Below are 13,845 nucleotides of genomic sequence, written 5' to 3'. Positions count from 1 at the left end.
AGACTTCAAATAAGCAAGCTAACATTACACCTCAAAAGGAACTAGAAAAACAAGAACAAACCAAACCCCAAATCAGAGAAATAACAAAAATCGCAGCAGAAATAAATGACTTGGAGATTAAAAGAATGTAAAAGATTGGGCCGGCCCGGTGGCGCACTGCTATAGTGCGCCGCTTGGGAAGCGCGGGGGCGCTCCTGCCGAGTGTTCGGATCCCACATACAGACCGGTTCCCGCTCACTGGCTGAGCGAGGCACGGGAGCAACACCGAGGGTTGCGATCCCCTTGCCGGTCCCGGTCCGGTACGGGGGCGACACTGAGGGTTGCGAACCATTGCCAGACACGGAAAAAGACAAAAAAAAGGAAAAAAAAAAAGAATGTAAAAGATTGATGAAACAAAGGCTGGTTTTTTGAAGACAGACAAAACCGATAAACCTTTAACTAGATTAACAAATAAAGAAAGAGAGAAGACTCAAGCAAATCAGAAATGAAAAAAGAGACATTACAACCGATACCAAAGAAACACAAAGGATCATAAGAGACTCTACCATTAACTATATGCAAACAAACTGGAAAACCTAGAAGAAATGGATAAATTCCTGGACACATACAACTACCACGTTTGAACCATGAAGAACTAGAAAATCTAAACAGACCTACAACAAGCAATGAGATTGAAGCTGTAATAAAATGTCTCCCAACAAAGAAAACCCCAGAACCAGATGGCTTTACTGCCAAATTCTATGAAACATTTGAAGAATACCAATTCTTCTCAAACTCTTCCAAAAAACTGAAGAGGGAATACTTCCAAACTCATTCAATGATGTCAACATTAACCTCATACCAAAACTGGAAAAAGATAGAACAAAAAAAGAAGACTACAGACCAATAATCCTGATGAACACAGATGCAAAGATCTTCAATAAAATACTAGCAAACAGAATCCAACAACACATTAAAAAGATCATTCACCATGATCAAGTGGGATTCATCCCAGGGATGCAAGGATGCTTCAACATATGCAAATCAATAAACATGATACATGGGCTGGCTTGTTAGTTCAATTGGTTAGAACGCAGCCTTATAACACCAAGGTCAGTGTTCAGATCCCCATACCGGCCAGCCACCAAAAAAGAGAAAAAAACAAAAGAAAATAAAAGTAAATAAACATGATACAACACACCAACAGAATGAAGGGAAAAAAGTATGATTATTTCAAAAGGTGCAGAAAAAGCATTTGATAAAATCCAGCACTGCTTCATGATAAAAACACTTAATAAATAGGTATAGAAGGAATGTACCTCAACACAATAAAGGCCATATAGACAAACCCACAGCTAATATCATATTGAATGGAGTTGGAGGCTTTTTCCTCTAAGATCTGGAACAAAACAAGGATGCCCACTTTCCACATTCTTATTCAACATAGTACTGGAAGTTCTAGCTAGCAACAGAAGGCAAGAGAAAGCAATAAAGGGCATCTGAAATGGAAAGGAGGAAGTCAAACTATTCTGATCAGCAGATGACATGATTATATACATAGAAGACCCTAAAAACTCCACCAAAAAATTACTGGAACTAATAAATGAATTCAGTATAGTGGCAGAATACAAAATCAACACACAAGTCAATAGCCTTCGCATACACCAATAATGAAATAGTTGAAGAAAAAATCAAGAAAGTAATTCCATTCACCATAGCTACCAAAAAAACCGAAATACTTGGGAATATATTTAACCAAGGAGCTGAAAGACCTCTACAATGAAAACTATAAAACATCCATGAAAAAAATTGAAGAGGTCACAAATAAACGGAAAGATATCCCATGTTCTTGAGTTGGAAGAATTAACACCATAAAAATGTCCATATTACCCAAAGCAATCTACACATTCAACACAATCCCTATCAAAATACCAATGACATTCTTCACAGAAATAGAAAAAGCAATCTTAAAATTTGTATGGAATCACAAAAGACCTTTGAACAAAAAGAACAAAGTTGGAGGCATCACACTTCTTGACTTTAAAATATACTATAAAGCTATAGTAACCAAAACAGCATGGTACCAGCATAAAAATAGACAAATAGACTGATGGAACAAAATAGAGAGCTCAGAAATAAACCAACATATCTACGGCCAACCAATTTTCTACAAAGGTGCCAAGAATGTACAGTGGGGAAAGGACAGTCTCTTCAATAAATGGTGCTGGGAATACTGGATATCCACATGCATAAGACTGAAACTAGACTCCATCTCTCACCATACACAAAAATCAATTCGAAATGGATTAAAGGCCTATATATAAGACCTGAAACTATCAAACTACTAGAAGAAAACATAGGAGAAATACTGTACAAACTGGGAGAGGGAGCGCTTTTTTAAGGAAGACTACAAAGGAATAGGCAACTAAAGCAAAAACACACAAATAGGACTACATCAAACTAAAAAGCTTCTGCATACCAAGGGACATTATTGACAAAGTGAAGAGAGAACTTACAGAATGGGAGAAAGTGTTCGCAAACTACACATCAGACAAGGGGCTAATATCCAGAATATATAAGGAACTGAAACAACTCAACAGTAAAAACCCCTAAATAACTCAATTAAAAAATGGGCAAAGTACCTGAACAGACATTTCTCAAAAGAAGACAAACAAATGGCCACCAAGCACATGAAAAATACTCAAAATCACTAATCATCAGGGAAATGCAATTTAAAACCACAGTGAGATATCATCTCACCCGTTAGAATGGCTATTATCAACAAGACAGAAAATAATAAATGCTAGCAAGGATATGGAGAAAAAGTAACTCTCTTACATTGTTGGTGGGAATGTAAATTGGTACAGCTACTGTCCAAAACAGTATGAAGGTTCCTCAGAGAACTAAAAGTAGATATACTTTATGACCCAGCTATCCTACTACTGGGTTTATACCCAAAGGAAATTAAATCAATATATCAAAAAGACATCCATGTTTACTGCAACGCTGTTCTCAACAGCCGAAAGATGTAATCAACCTAAATGTCCATCAATGGATGAATGGATTAAGTATATGCATGTATTGAAACAACGCACTGTACCGCACAAATATGTACAAGTAAATGTTAAAATGAAAAAATATATAAAATAACAAATATCCCCCTACTGGTCAGCCCCCCTCCAAAATAAATAAAAAATAAAATAGTAAAAAAAGAATCAAGTTGTAGATTCCAAAGTTTACCTGTACATATGTTTTTAAAACTTCAATAGAAACTTTTTCCTTTATAGGAAGAAAAAAAAAGACATAATTATAAATACAACTTGTAATATGTACCAGTAATAAAATTTCTAATAAAAATTCTATTAAATGGTTAATGATTTTAATATTCACCGTTGAGTAGTAACTATACACCAGGCTAAGTGCTTAGTAAAGTTCACCTATTGATTGCCTGATTTAACCTTACCATAACTCTTTGTGGGTAGTTAAAATTATTGTTCACATTTTACTGAGGAAGAAACTAAGACTGAGGGAGATTTTATTTACCCAGAATTACATAGCTAGAAGCTGTTGACTAACGATGTGAACTCAGGCTTACGCCAAAGTCTAGGCTTTCAACTACTTTATCATTCCCCTTTATGCTGACTAAAATGTTATCAAACATTTAGAAACAAAAAACAAAAAACACCAAGGCTTAAAATCTCACATAGAACTTAGTATGGTGCATTTAGCTTAGCTGGTTGATTTAAAGTTGAGTATTGATGAAAATAAAGTTACAAATTTATTAAAAGCCAGGTAACCATCAATGTTCTGCAGCCACAGACCAGAACCCTAAAGGGTCACCCACGATGAATTATCATTGAGTGACCTTACAAGACTATATGGAAGATTTCTGCACCCTTATTACCAGTTCTAGAAAACTACAACAAAAAAGTAGTGTGTTTTCCTGACAATAGGTATATCGATAGCATCAACCTTGCAGAGGAAAGTAAATTCTTCATTTTATTTACTTTGGTCTGTAGTCCCAGACCACGGAAAAACAAAATGAGGTGAGTCATGAAGCGTAGCAGGTGTCCGGGTAGATTGCTTCTGTTTTTGGAAAGCCATTTGCTAAACTCATCCATCAAACCTACAAACCATCAAAGCAAAGATTCAATAATAGGAATAAAACCGAAAGAAGAGAAACAAACATTAACAAGAATATTTACTTCACTCCTACAGTGCTATTTAGTCACTAATTGTTGGTAGCCATTATATAACTCCCTACACCCTCTTAAACAGACTCTGAGTTAAATCCAAACTTTATTTTACAATGACAATTAAGTAAATAGTTGCATTCAAATAGGTTACTATTTATACAGATTAAAAGACGTGGAAAGTCATATGCATTGTCTTGATAACTTTTACAAAAATTAGTATAAGAAAATGAAGAACTCATACAAAGTATTTTACAATGACAATTAAGTAAATAGTTGCATTCAAATAGGTTACTATTTATACAGATTAAAAGACGTGGAAAGTCATGCATTGTCTTGATAACTTTTACAAAAATTAGTATAAGAAAATGAAGAACTCATACAAAGTAAAATAAAACTATATCTTACCATCAATGTCTCCCAGGATAAGGAATTTTTGAACTATATGATAATGTTCTTGATTCTCTTCCAGAACTCTCTGAAAAATTTTTTTACATTTTCTATAAATCTTCTAGTGGTCATTATGTACTCATTGTTAAATGTCAAACTTTTGAACACATATAAAGAAAAAGTTGGAAATGAGGGCCACAGAAGATCAAAACAAAATAAAATATGGAAAGAATACTGCCTTTGGAATATACTCAAGGCTTACAAGTCCAGGACTGAACAGTATCTTTGAAAGCAGAGAACTATGACATAACAAACCTCTGTGAATATTATTAAACTTTTATTCTTTCTATTTTATTCCTGTTTACCTTAACACTCCATGGTGGACCAGAAAGAAAAGATCTATGTGACCTCAACAAAATAAACTACAAGATTTCTTTCAACATAAGCAGTAGTACTTGAAAGCATTCTTTGGGTACTCTCTTCTGCTCATGGCACCAAGAGTAACAAAACAGAACAGAGATCAGGTACAAAGTAAACTACTTATAAGCAACCTGTAACTTGGTTTTTTGAAGCAAATATGTCTTTTTTTTCCTCAAACATTTTAATTTTTGTTTAATTAGTTCTTTGTCTAAATTTTCTTTCAGCATTTATTCTTTTTTACATTCAAACTTTTGCTCTATCTGGAATTCATTTTAGTTATGGCATGAGGTAGGGATCTAGCTGTTCTCTTCTGAAAAGAAAGCCAATTATGCCAGAACCGTTTTTTAAATAAACCATCCCTTTCCCTCTGAAATGAAAGGTCACCTCTGACATCTATTAAGTTCTCATATATACTTGGATCTAATTTGGACTTGGCGTTCCTCTGATTTATTCTCATGCCAATTCTATACCGTTGTGTTGTATCTTTACACTAAGTTTTATTATTGAGTAAGGCAAGTACCCCATAACTATTGTTTTTCAAAAAATTTCCTGCCATTCTTACTTATTCTTTACTTGGATGTTTTCTGTCCAGAAATAATCTCCCAAGGCATTATGTTTCTGTGTTAATTTTGGAATGGCTGACTGACATGTACATTAAATCCTCTCATCCAGGAATATGGTATATCTATTTATTCATGTCTTATTTTATGACTTTCAATAAGATTCTATAGTTTTCTTTATGAAGGTCCTGAAACACCTGATTAATTTTATTCCTATTAATTTTATTCTCTTTAGTTTTGGTCATTCATTTAAATGGGACTTTTGTGGTGGAGGGAAGGAGGCTATATCCGTTTCTTACTAGTTATAACAAGTATAGAAAGGTTATGATTTTTTGTGACTTTGTCTTGTATTCAGCTACATTAACATATTCCCTTATTAATTCTAGTAACTTACTGAGTCTTAAATTTCTAGACTTCCACTTTTACATGTAAATATTCCCCTATTTCTAGTATTTATATCTATTACTTGATTTTCTTGTTTTATTTCATTAGCTAGAATCTCCAAAATAATAGAGTAGTAACAAACACTGAAAAAGCAGTAATTACCTTACTATACAAACTGTTCCCATACAATCATAAGGAAAAGATAAAACCCAACAAAAAAAATAGCTGAAAGAACTGAACAAGAGGGCTGGCTGGTTAGCTCAGTTGGTTATAGTGCAACCTTATAGCACCAAGGTCAAGGGTTTGGATCCCCATACCTGCCAGCTGCCAAAAAACGCCAAATAACAGACAAAAAAGAACTGAACAAGAAATTCACAAATGGTCAATAAATGTAGGGAAACATGTTCAGCCCTATGAATAGACAAGGAAATATGAGTAGAATAGTGGGCTCCTATTTCCCACCTAATGGATTAACAAAAAATAAAAAGTGTGATATTTGGGACTGGTGAGAACGCACAATTTAATAAATTACTTGTGGGAGTATAAATTAATTACTATAAACAGGTAATCATTTTTTTCATTTAAAAATGTTTCTTTTTCTTACTTTTTATTTTTATTGTGTATATTTAAGGTATACAATATAATGTCTTCAGGTAGTTAATTTAGACACACTCTATATATGTATGTACGTGTATAAAGAATACACTTATACTCTTTAACCCAGCAACCCCTTTCAGGAAACTTATCCTAAAGAAACAAAAGGACTAGTAGATAAGTACACACACATACTTCTCCTTTGGGTGAAACTTAGGTTCTTAGAGCACTAGAAACAACCTGAATATCACCCAAAGAAGAATGAACTAAAAAAGTGACCCATCATTCTTCAGAACAGTATGTACCTGTTAAAAAAGAATAAATTATGTTAAAATATATCAACTAACTTGGAGATTGTCACTAAATGAAAAAAAAAAGCAAGTTGTAGAGTAATGTCTGTAGTACAATATAAAAAAAGAATTCTATATTGGAGTATCTACATTATTTACATATATTTGTAAGATCTTGGAGAAAAGAAATGGAAGAATACATATCAGTATGTTTTATCATCTTAGGGGACTGAGAGTAACCACAAAGCAATTGAGAGGAAGTTACTATAAAGGTTTTATTTATACATCATTGGGTTATTTTATTGTTACAAGTACATATAGCATTACCTTAGTTATTTAAAAATTTTTTAAAGAATATTTTTTATTTTTTTATTTTTATTTTTTTTTCCTTTTTTGTCTTTTTTACTGACTGGTAACAGGATCACAACGCTCGGTGTCACGCCCGTACCGGGGACCGGCAACGGGATCACAACCCTCGGTGTTGCGCCCGCACCGTGCTCAGCCAGTGAGCGGGAACCGGTCTCCACATGGGATCCGAACCTTCGGCGGGAGCGCCACCGCGCTCCCAAGTGGCGCACTCTCCAGTGCGCCACCGGGCCGGCCCTAAAGAATATTTTTTAAAAATATTAAATTATTTTGGGATTTAGGAAAAGAAAGTCCTGTTAATTTTCCATTATGTATTTTAAATTTTCAAAAAGAAAGAGATAAATGTAGCTTACGTGAATATATTTAGATAAAACCAATCCTAAACCAAAGAAACAGAAATAATGCATCATTTATAAAATTGTTTCTTCCTTTTTTATGTCTCTTATTTTGATCATAGGCAAAGAAAAGGGAAAAGAGAACAAAGTTCCACATACTTTTTCCTTCAGCTACAACGCACAACAGCATAACATTTGTTTCCTATTCCAGATATCTAATGTGTTTTATTAGCATTTACCTTTTTATCAGTAGCTTGAAGTTCCTCAAAAACCTTTTCTAAGGTCCAACTTCATATGAAAGAACAGAAAAATGATAGAATATTAATAATGTGAAAAAGGGCTATAAAATAAAACATCAAAGAACATACTACAAATCACCATGAGTAAAAACAAACCAAAACTCACTTTGCTTCCAAATATTCTCTAGGGAGTTCTTCAGTTTCATCCAGAGTTATTACTGATGTCCGGATCTCCTGTTCTACCAGACTGTCCACCATCACCCGGAAGTAGGCCCATACTGTGTCTTCCCAGGTGTCACAGACAGGAAGAAGCTTTTTCCCCATTCCAAAACAGAAACACATAGACACATTCAACAAAAAAGCAAGGAAGAGCAATTACATCCATTGATATGACCTATAAAGTCACTTTATAATGATATAAAACACTGTAGATTTTTAAAAACTATACCAAATTGCCCTCCCCTCTTCTCAACTACATCTTCTAAGAAGTTTGAACTATTACTATTTTTTTCCATACTGAGTTCACAATAGCATCAGTTTTCTATGCTGATATAAGATAGCATTTCTACTGATTATTATAGCATCCCTCAAAATAGGTATAAAATGTAGGGAGTTGTGGGGGTTGTGAGAAACACACATACATATATAAGATAGCCCAAGCCGTCACTGTGCCTTTGTGGTAGGTTTCTGGATATAGCTATGGGTATTATAAGTCATCAATAAATGTGTGTTGCAATCAAATTTACAATTCTTATTTAAAAATTGAAGTCTGATTTAATTCATTAAAATATCATGCATGTGTGAAATGTATCAAATTAGGCAGTACAAGTCACTATTCTATTTCATGATTATCTCTGTCATTGCTACTCTTAGAAAGCAATTTAAGTTCATAAGATTTGTTAAATACACATATTAGAGTATTTTATGTGTCTGATTTTATTCCACAAAAAATTAAATATTAAAATAGATTGCATACCTGTTTAAGATTCCCACTTAAAGCTGCATAAATTGCTCTCTCGTATCTATTAAAAAGCTCCTAAAATACAATAAATATAAACAAATGAAACATTGTTTTTCTTAGTTCATCAATTTTCTTCACAATCTGGAATTTTAAAATCCCTTCTAGACTGAACCTACTGACTTGATAGTTTCTAAACTTCAGTGAAAGATCTAGTAGGGTAATAGGGAAGGACCTCTTCGTTTGATGAAATAATCAAGACTGAAATTTTCAGGAAAAAATAAAACACTTAAATTTCAAATACAGGGTGAAAGCAGATCCAAATCAAATGGATGAAGGAAGGACCTCTTCGTTTGATGAAATAATCAAGACTGAAATTTTCAAGAAAAAATAAAACACTTAAATTTCAAATACAGGGTGAAAGCAGATCCAAATCAAATGGATGCTTTGATTATTTATAATCAAATTTTCCTCCAAATAGAACCTGTATAGGTGTTATCTCCCAGAATGTTTCTAAATACCTGATACTCCTCAATACTGACATAAGAACATCATCAGAACAAGTCATGCATCTAATTCCTAAGAAGAATTAATTATTTGCATCAAATTACCTCATTTTGCTTTGGGAATTCTATTAGTGTCATTTTCAGTTTTTGTCATCCAAAGAAGCGACTTCAGAGGCTCTTAGTACATAACTGAGTCTACCTCTACCTTTTGTTTCCAATCACTAGTCCTGACCAGTCTTGCTCCCTTTCTTTCCATTCCCATCAACACTATGCTAGAACAGGCCCTTACAAGTCTCTGAATAATTCTAACAAACAATTACTTTTTCAGCCTTTAGTTCATTCAGTTTTGTCTATTTTCTACTGCCATGCTAATCTTCTTAAAACACTGCTGTCATGTGCCCTCGAGGTTCCACAACCCTCCTCACACCCAATTCTATGAGCAAAACTTGAGGTCTTTTTCAAGGTAAAGTGCCATGTTTACTGTAGTATTTAACTGTTTGACAGATGAAAACTGTGCTACCATCTTTATTAACTTTTTATATATCACTGATGAAGTTTGAGTACTGTTCTCAACTCCATTTTCCCAAAAGCCCTGTGAATTTTCTGCATAATTTTGTATGCTGTGATTTTTTTTAAGAAATCATGTAGTGTCATAACAGAACTGACTGTATTTCCTTTTATGACCCTTCTACTCCAACCTCGTAGACCCTAACTTTCCTTGAGTTTACCAACCTATGCATCCTACCTAGAATTCCTTCCTCTTGTTTTCATTCCCAACACTCCAAATCCTACTCATTTTTAAAAGTTCAATTCAATTCTCTCCCCTGAGAGGTCAGCTTTAAGCTTTAGCCCAGTGCTTTTTCTCTAAGCTCATTTGGTATCTCCTTCATATTTTTGCCTCGTATCAGTGTTTAATTCTCAGTACTTAATGTCTGAATAATTCTGATAAGTAGTTAAGCCTATCTCTCCACTTTATTGGAAGTTTTTTGAAAAAAGGAATTTCAGCTTTATGCTACTTAAACATTTCACAGCCCCTCAGTAGGCCTTTGATTAATTAAATTGAAGTAATAATCAATATCAGCGAATATTTTGTTTATCTTACATCTTCTGCCATTCTCCAACAACTTATTTTCCAAACGCGTCTATATGGATTCCCTTCAATGGGTTCCAATTCTGTTCCTATAATACAGTAAAAGAAATAAAATTTCCACCTTAAAATGAGATCTTATTTCAATCACTTCTAAAAAGAAAAGCTACAGTTCACAAAGATTAGCATTTAGTTCTAAATATCTTTATCCCCAACTCTCAGAATATAAATACCTCCATTAACATTAGGGTCATGATACAGTTTCCAGCCTTCAAGTGTTGCAGCTCTCCATGCTTGACCACAACGTTTACAGAGTCGTTGTGCCTTTAAAAACAAGACAGAGCAGTTAGTCAAATAACCAGTGTAGTTCTGAAAAAAGTACTTGTGCTTCATAGTAAAGTATAACCAACATATGTCAAGCAAGATTAGATGACTTATGGCACAAATGTTACAAAGGATAATGTAGGCAATTAATAATGGCATTCCACTTTACCAACATATGCATGTCCTTGTGGTCTCTGCCTTTCTTTTCCTAACAATCCCTTTTCTCTTTGACTTCAGGCTTACCAATAGGTTCCCATGGCGTCCACTGGCATTTAATACCACTAGAAACCAGATGTGGCTAGAGGCTGATGACCCTTGATTTATGTAAAAGTATTGGAAAAACACTGTTAGTATCTATAATGACAAGATTACTGTCGTTCATTTAGTCCATTGATAATATTTCTTTATGTTTAACATGACCAATAAGGTGTGCTTAATATACCAATAAGGTAGATACATGTTTGTTGTTCCATTATCCCTTTAGGAAATCACCTCTTCCTTAGTCTTAGTTCATATGGTTTACATAGGTCTGATCCCATTCTAGAATTCTAGGGTTAGGCACATGATCTACCAAGAATCACAACCAGGACTCTTGCTAGAAATACGCGGAAAGAAAATACATTCCTTTTGCTGGGATTGCTAGCTGGCAGAAGAATGTAAACTTGGAGATGCTGGTGGCCATTACTGATGCAACATGGAGAGTGGCTTCCTGGAAATGAAGCCATAGAGAGGAGGGCAGAGCTATGGACCTTGGAAAGGGACAGTATCCTAGTGACATCTTTGGAGTCTCTGGATCCTGCTTAAAGCCAGATATAACCCTCTACACTTCCCAGTTCCATAAGCCAATCAATTCTTCCCTTTTAAGCATAAAGTAACTTAGATTGGGTTTCTGTCACTTGAACTGAGAGCCTGATTAATACAACTACTTGAAGATTATCATACCCCAGACATCTTTCTGAATTTATGACCTTTTAAAATCATGAGAGCTATGTAGCAATTAACCTGGAAAAACGTTTTGTTTTGATATGCTATCTTAAAAAGGCAGGACACTGAATATAGAACCTTGGAAACATTGTGCTAAGTGAAATAAGCCAGACACAAAACACAAATACTGTATAATTCCACTTACACGAAATATCTAGTATGATTCCACTTATATGTCAGAGAGATAGTAAGTAGATTAGAGGTTACCAGGGGCTGAGAAAAGAGGAGAATGGGGAGTTATTGCATAATGGTTACAGAAGTTTTGTTGGGGTGATGAAAAAGTTTTGGAAACAGACAGTGGTGATGATTTCACAATATTGTTAATGTAATCATTGCCACTGAACTGCACACTTAAAAAGGGCTGTAAGTAAATAAAATAAACCCATTATCTGTGGTGATATAAATGAGACCTTGACAGTTTCTATTTTTTAAGCCTTCAGTAACATAATCATGTTTTTGTTTTCTGTTTTTTAAGATAAATCCCTCTTGTTTACCACTGCAATTCCTCGTATCTTGCACATAGCCTGGCAGAATGGTTAGGATTCAGATATATTCCGAATAAATGAATATGCGATATCAACTTTCCTTAATTAAAAAATAAGAATAATCCAAGACTTACTACTATAAGAAATGACTTAATATACGCTAATGATTGATCACACAGAACAAACACTTTGAACTAACATACATCTAAAAACATTGCCAAAAGTACTGAAAAATAGGTACAATATAATATCTGAAGCTTGAAACTCCTACGCATCAGACTGCCTCACCTAGAGAGTCAACAAATCCATCTCATAAACTAGTTAGATACTTAACATCCTATGTATACGATCTTAACTATCACACACATCTTGAAGAGATGGGGTTAAAAAGAAGTTTGAGGGCCACTGTAGCCTTCAAGTGCCTAAAGAGTGTCACCTGGAATTAGGGTTAGACTTAATTCTAAACTCTTAAAACTAAGAATTAGAAATAATGGGGCCATGGCTAGGATATACAGTGCAATATAGACAGGCAAAGTTTGACTTGTTATAAAGAATTTTCTAATAATTAGAGCTGTATAGAGTGTACTGCTTTCCAAAGCAATGTGTTCCTTATCACTGGAAATGTTCAAACAGGAAGTTAGATTCAAAATATTGTGAATGGAATTACTGCATTGAGGAAGAGTACTAAGTGGACACAAAAATCTCTTCCAACTCTTAAAGAGTCTATGACTTTTAAAAACTGGACAAGCAAGGTATTCATGATTTACCTCTTCTGTCATTCCAGCACGAATTAGAGTGAAAAGATATTTGAGTAATCTAACTTCATCTTCTCTATCTAGATCATCAAGGGGCATTTTCTGTCTTATGGGAGCATCAGGGTCCTGTAAAAAAAAAAACAAAAACAAAACAAAACATATAAATCCTTTGTACCTACATATATTTTAACCATGATCAAGAGATGATAAATCTATCCTAAGTTTATTACACAGGTAAATTCATTTATAATTTAGTTAAGTAACAAAGGGAATGAAAGTGTCAGAAGTGTTAAAAACAGCCACACAACTGTCCACTGTCCCACTTAAAACAGACTCCACTGGCTCACAATGGCACATTTCTAGATCAAGCAAGGTAGAAACACCAGCCCAGCCCAGCCTAATCCAGGTAATACTAGAAGATGACTTGAGCTTCACTCTGTCACAGCAGCAACATAGCCAAGTTAATTCTAAACAGAATTAGACCTAGATGGAGGATGAACAGAGAAAAAACTAAAGGAATCTATTTTATGACTAGAAAGTGTTTAACTGGTACTTTCCGAGAACACATGGGAAAAGAGCCTGTGAAGACCCATTCTGGGATTAATACCATTATAAAATATATCAGTGCGCAATAAAAAAAATTTAATAGATTTCTAAGAAATAAATAAAACCCCCTTAACATGGTTATTCCTACCTACTCCCTTTCTTTTTTTTTTTTTTAAATTTTATTTTGTCGGTATATAATGTGGTTGATTATTGTGGCCCATTACCTAAACCTCCCTCCCTCCTCCCTCTCCTCCCTCCCACCCAACAATATCCTTTCTGTTCACCTGTCATGTCAACTTCAAGGAATTGTAATTGTTATGTCTTCTTCTCCCCCCCGGATTTTTTTTCTTTTGTGAGTGTGAACTTATTTATTTATTTTTATCTCCAATCAATAAGTGACAACATGTGGTATTTCTCTTTCTGTGCCTGACTTGTTTCACTTAATATAAT

The 13,845-nt window shown here is 34.3% G+C and overlaps 1 protein-coding gene across 1 annotated transcript in view; it reads right to left on the bottom strand.

Moving 5' to 3' along the window:
- The window catches only part of NUP107 (nucleoporin 107kDa), a 63,287-nt gene that overhangs the window by 26,522 nt on the left and 22,920 nt on the right, over nt 1–13,845 (bottom strand). Inside the window, exons 11-19 of the mRNA XM_008578789.1 lie at nt 12,862–12,975; nt 10,535–10,625; nt 10,317–10,393; nt 8,727–8,786; nt 7,917–8,062; nt 7,751–7,799; nt 4,581–4,650; nt 3,987–4,105; nt 3,220–3,258 (exon numbers count right to left, since the gene is read on the bottom strand). Of these exons, the coding sequence (XP_008577011.1) occupies nt 3,220–3,258; nt 3,987–4,105; nt 4,581–4,650; nt 7,751–7,799; nt 7,917–8,062; nt 8,727–8,786; nt 10,317–10,393; nt 10,535–10,625; nt 12,862–12,975 (765 nt within the window). The remainder of the gene's footprint in view (nt 1–3,219; nt 3,259–3,986; nt 4,106–4,580; nt 4,651–7,750; nt 7,800–7,916; nt 8,063–8,726; nt 8,787–10,316; nt 10,394–10,534; nt 10,626–12,861; nt 12,976–13,845) is intronic.

This window comes from Galeopterus variegatus, unplaced genomic scaffold, assembly GCF_000696425.1.
Source record: "Galeopterus variegatus unplaced genomic scaffold, G_variegatus-3.0.2 Scaffold1757, whole genome shotgun sequence".
NCBI lineage: Eukaryota > Metazoa > Chordata > Mammalia > Dermoptera > Cynocephalidae > Galeopterus > Galeopterus variegatus.
This window is presented reverse-complemented; position numbering and strand designations above follow the sequence as displayed.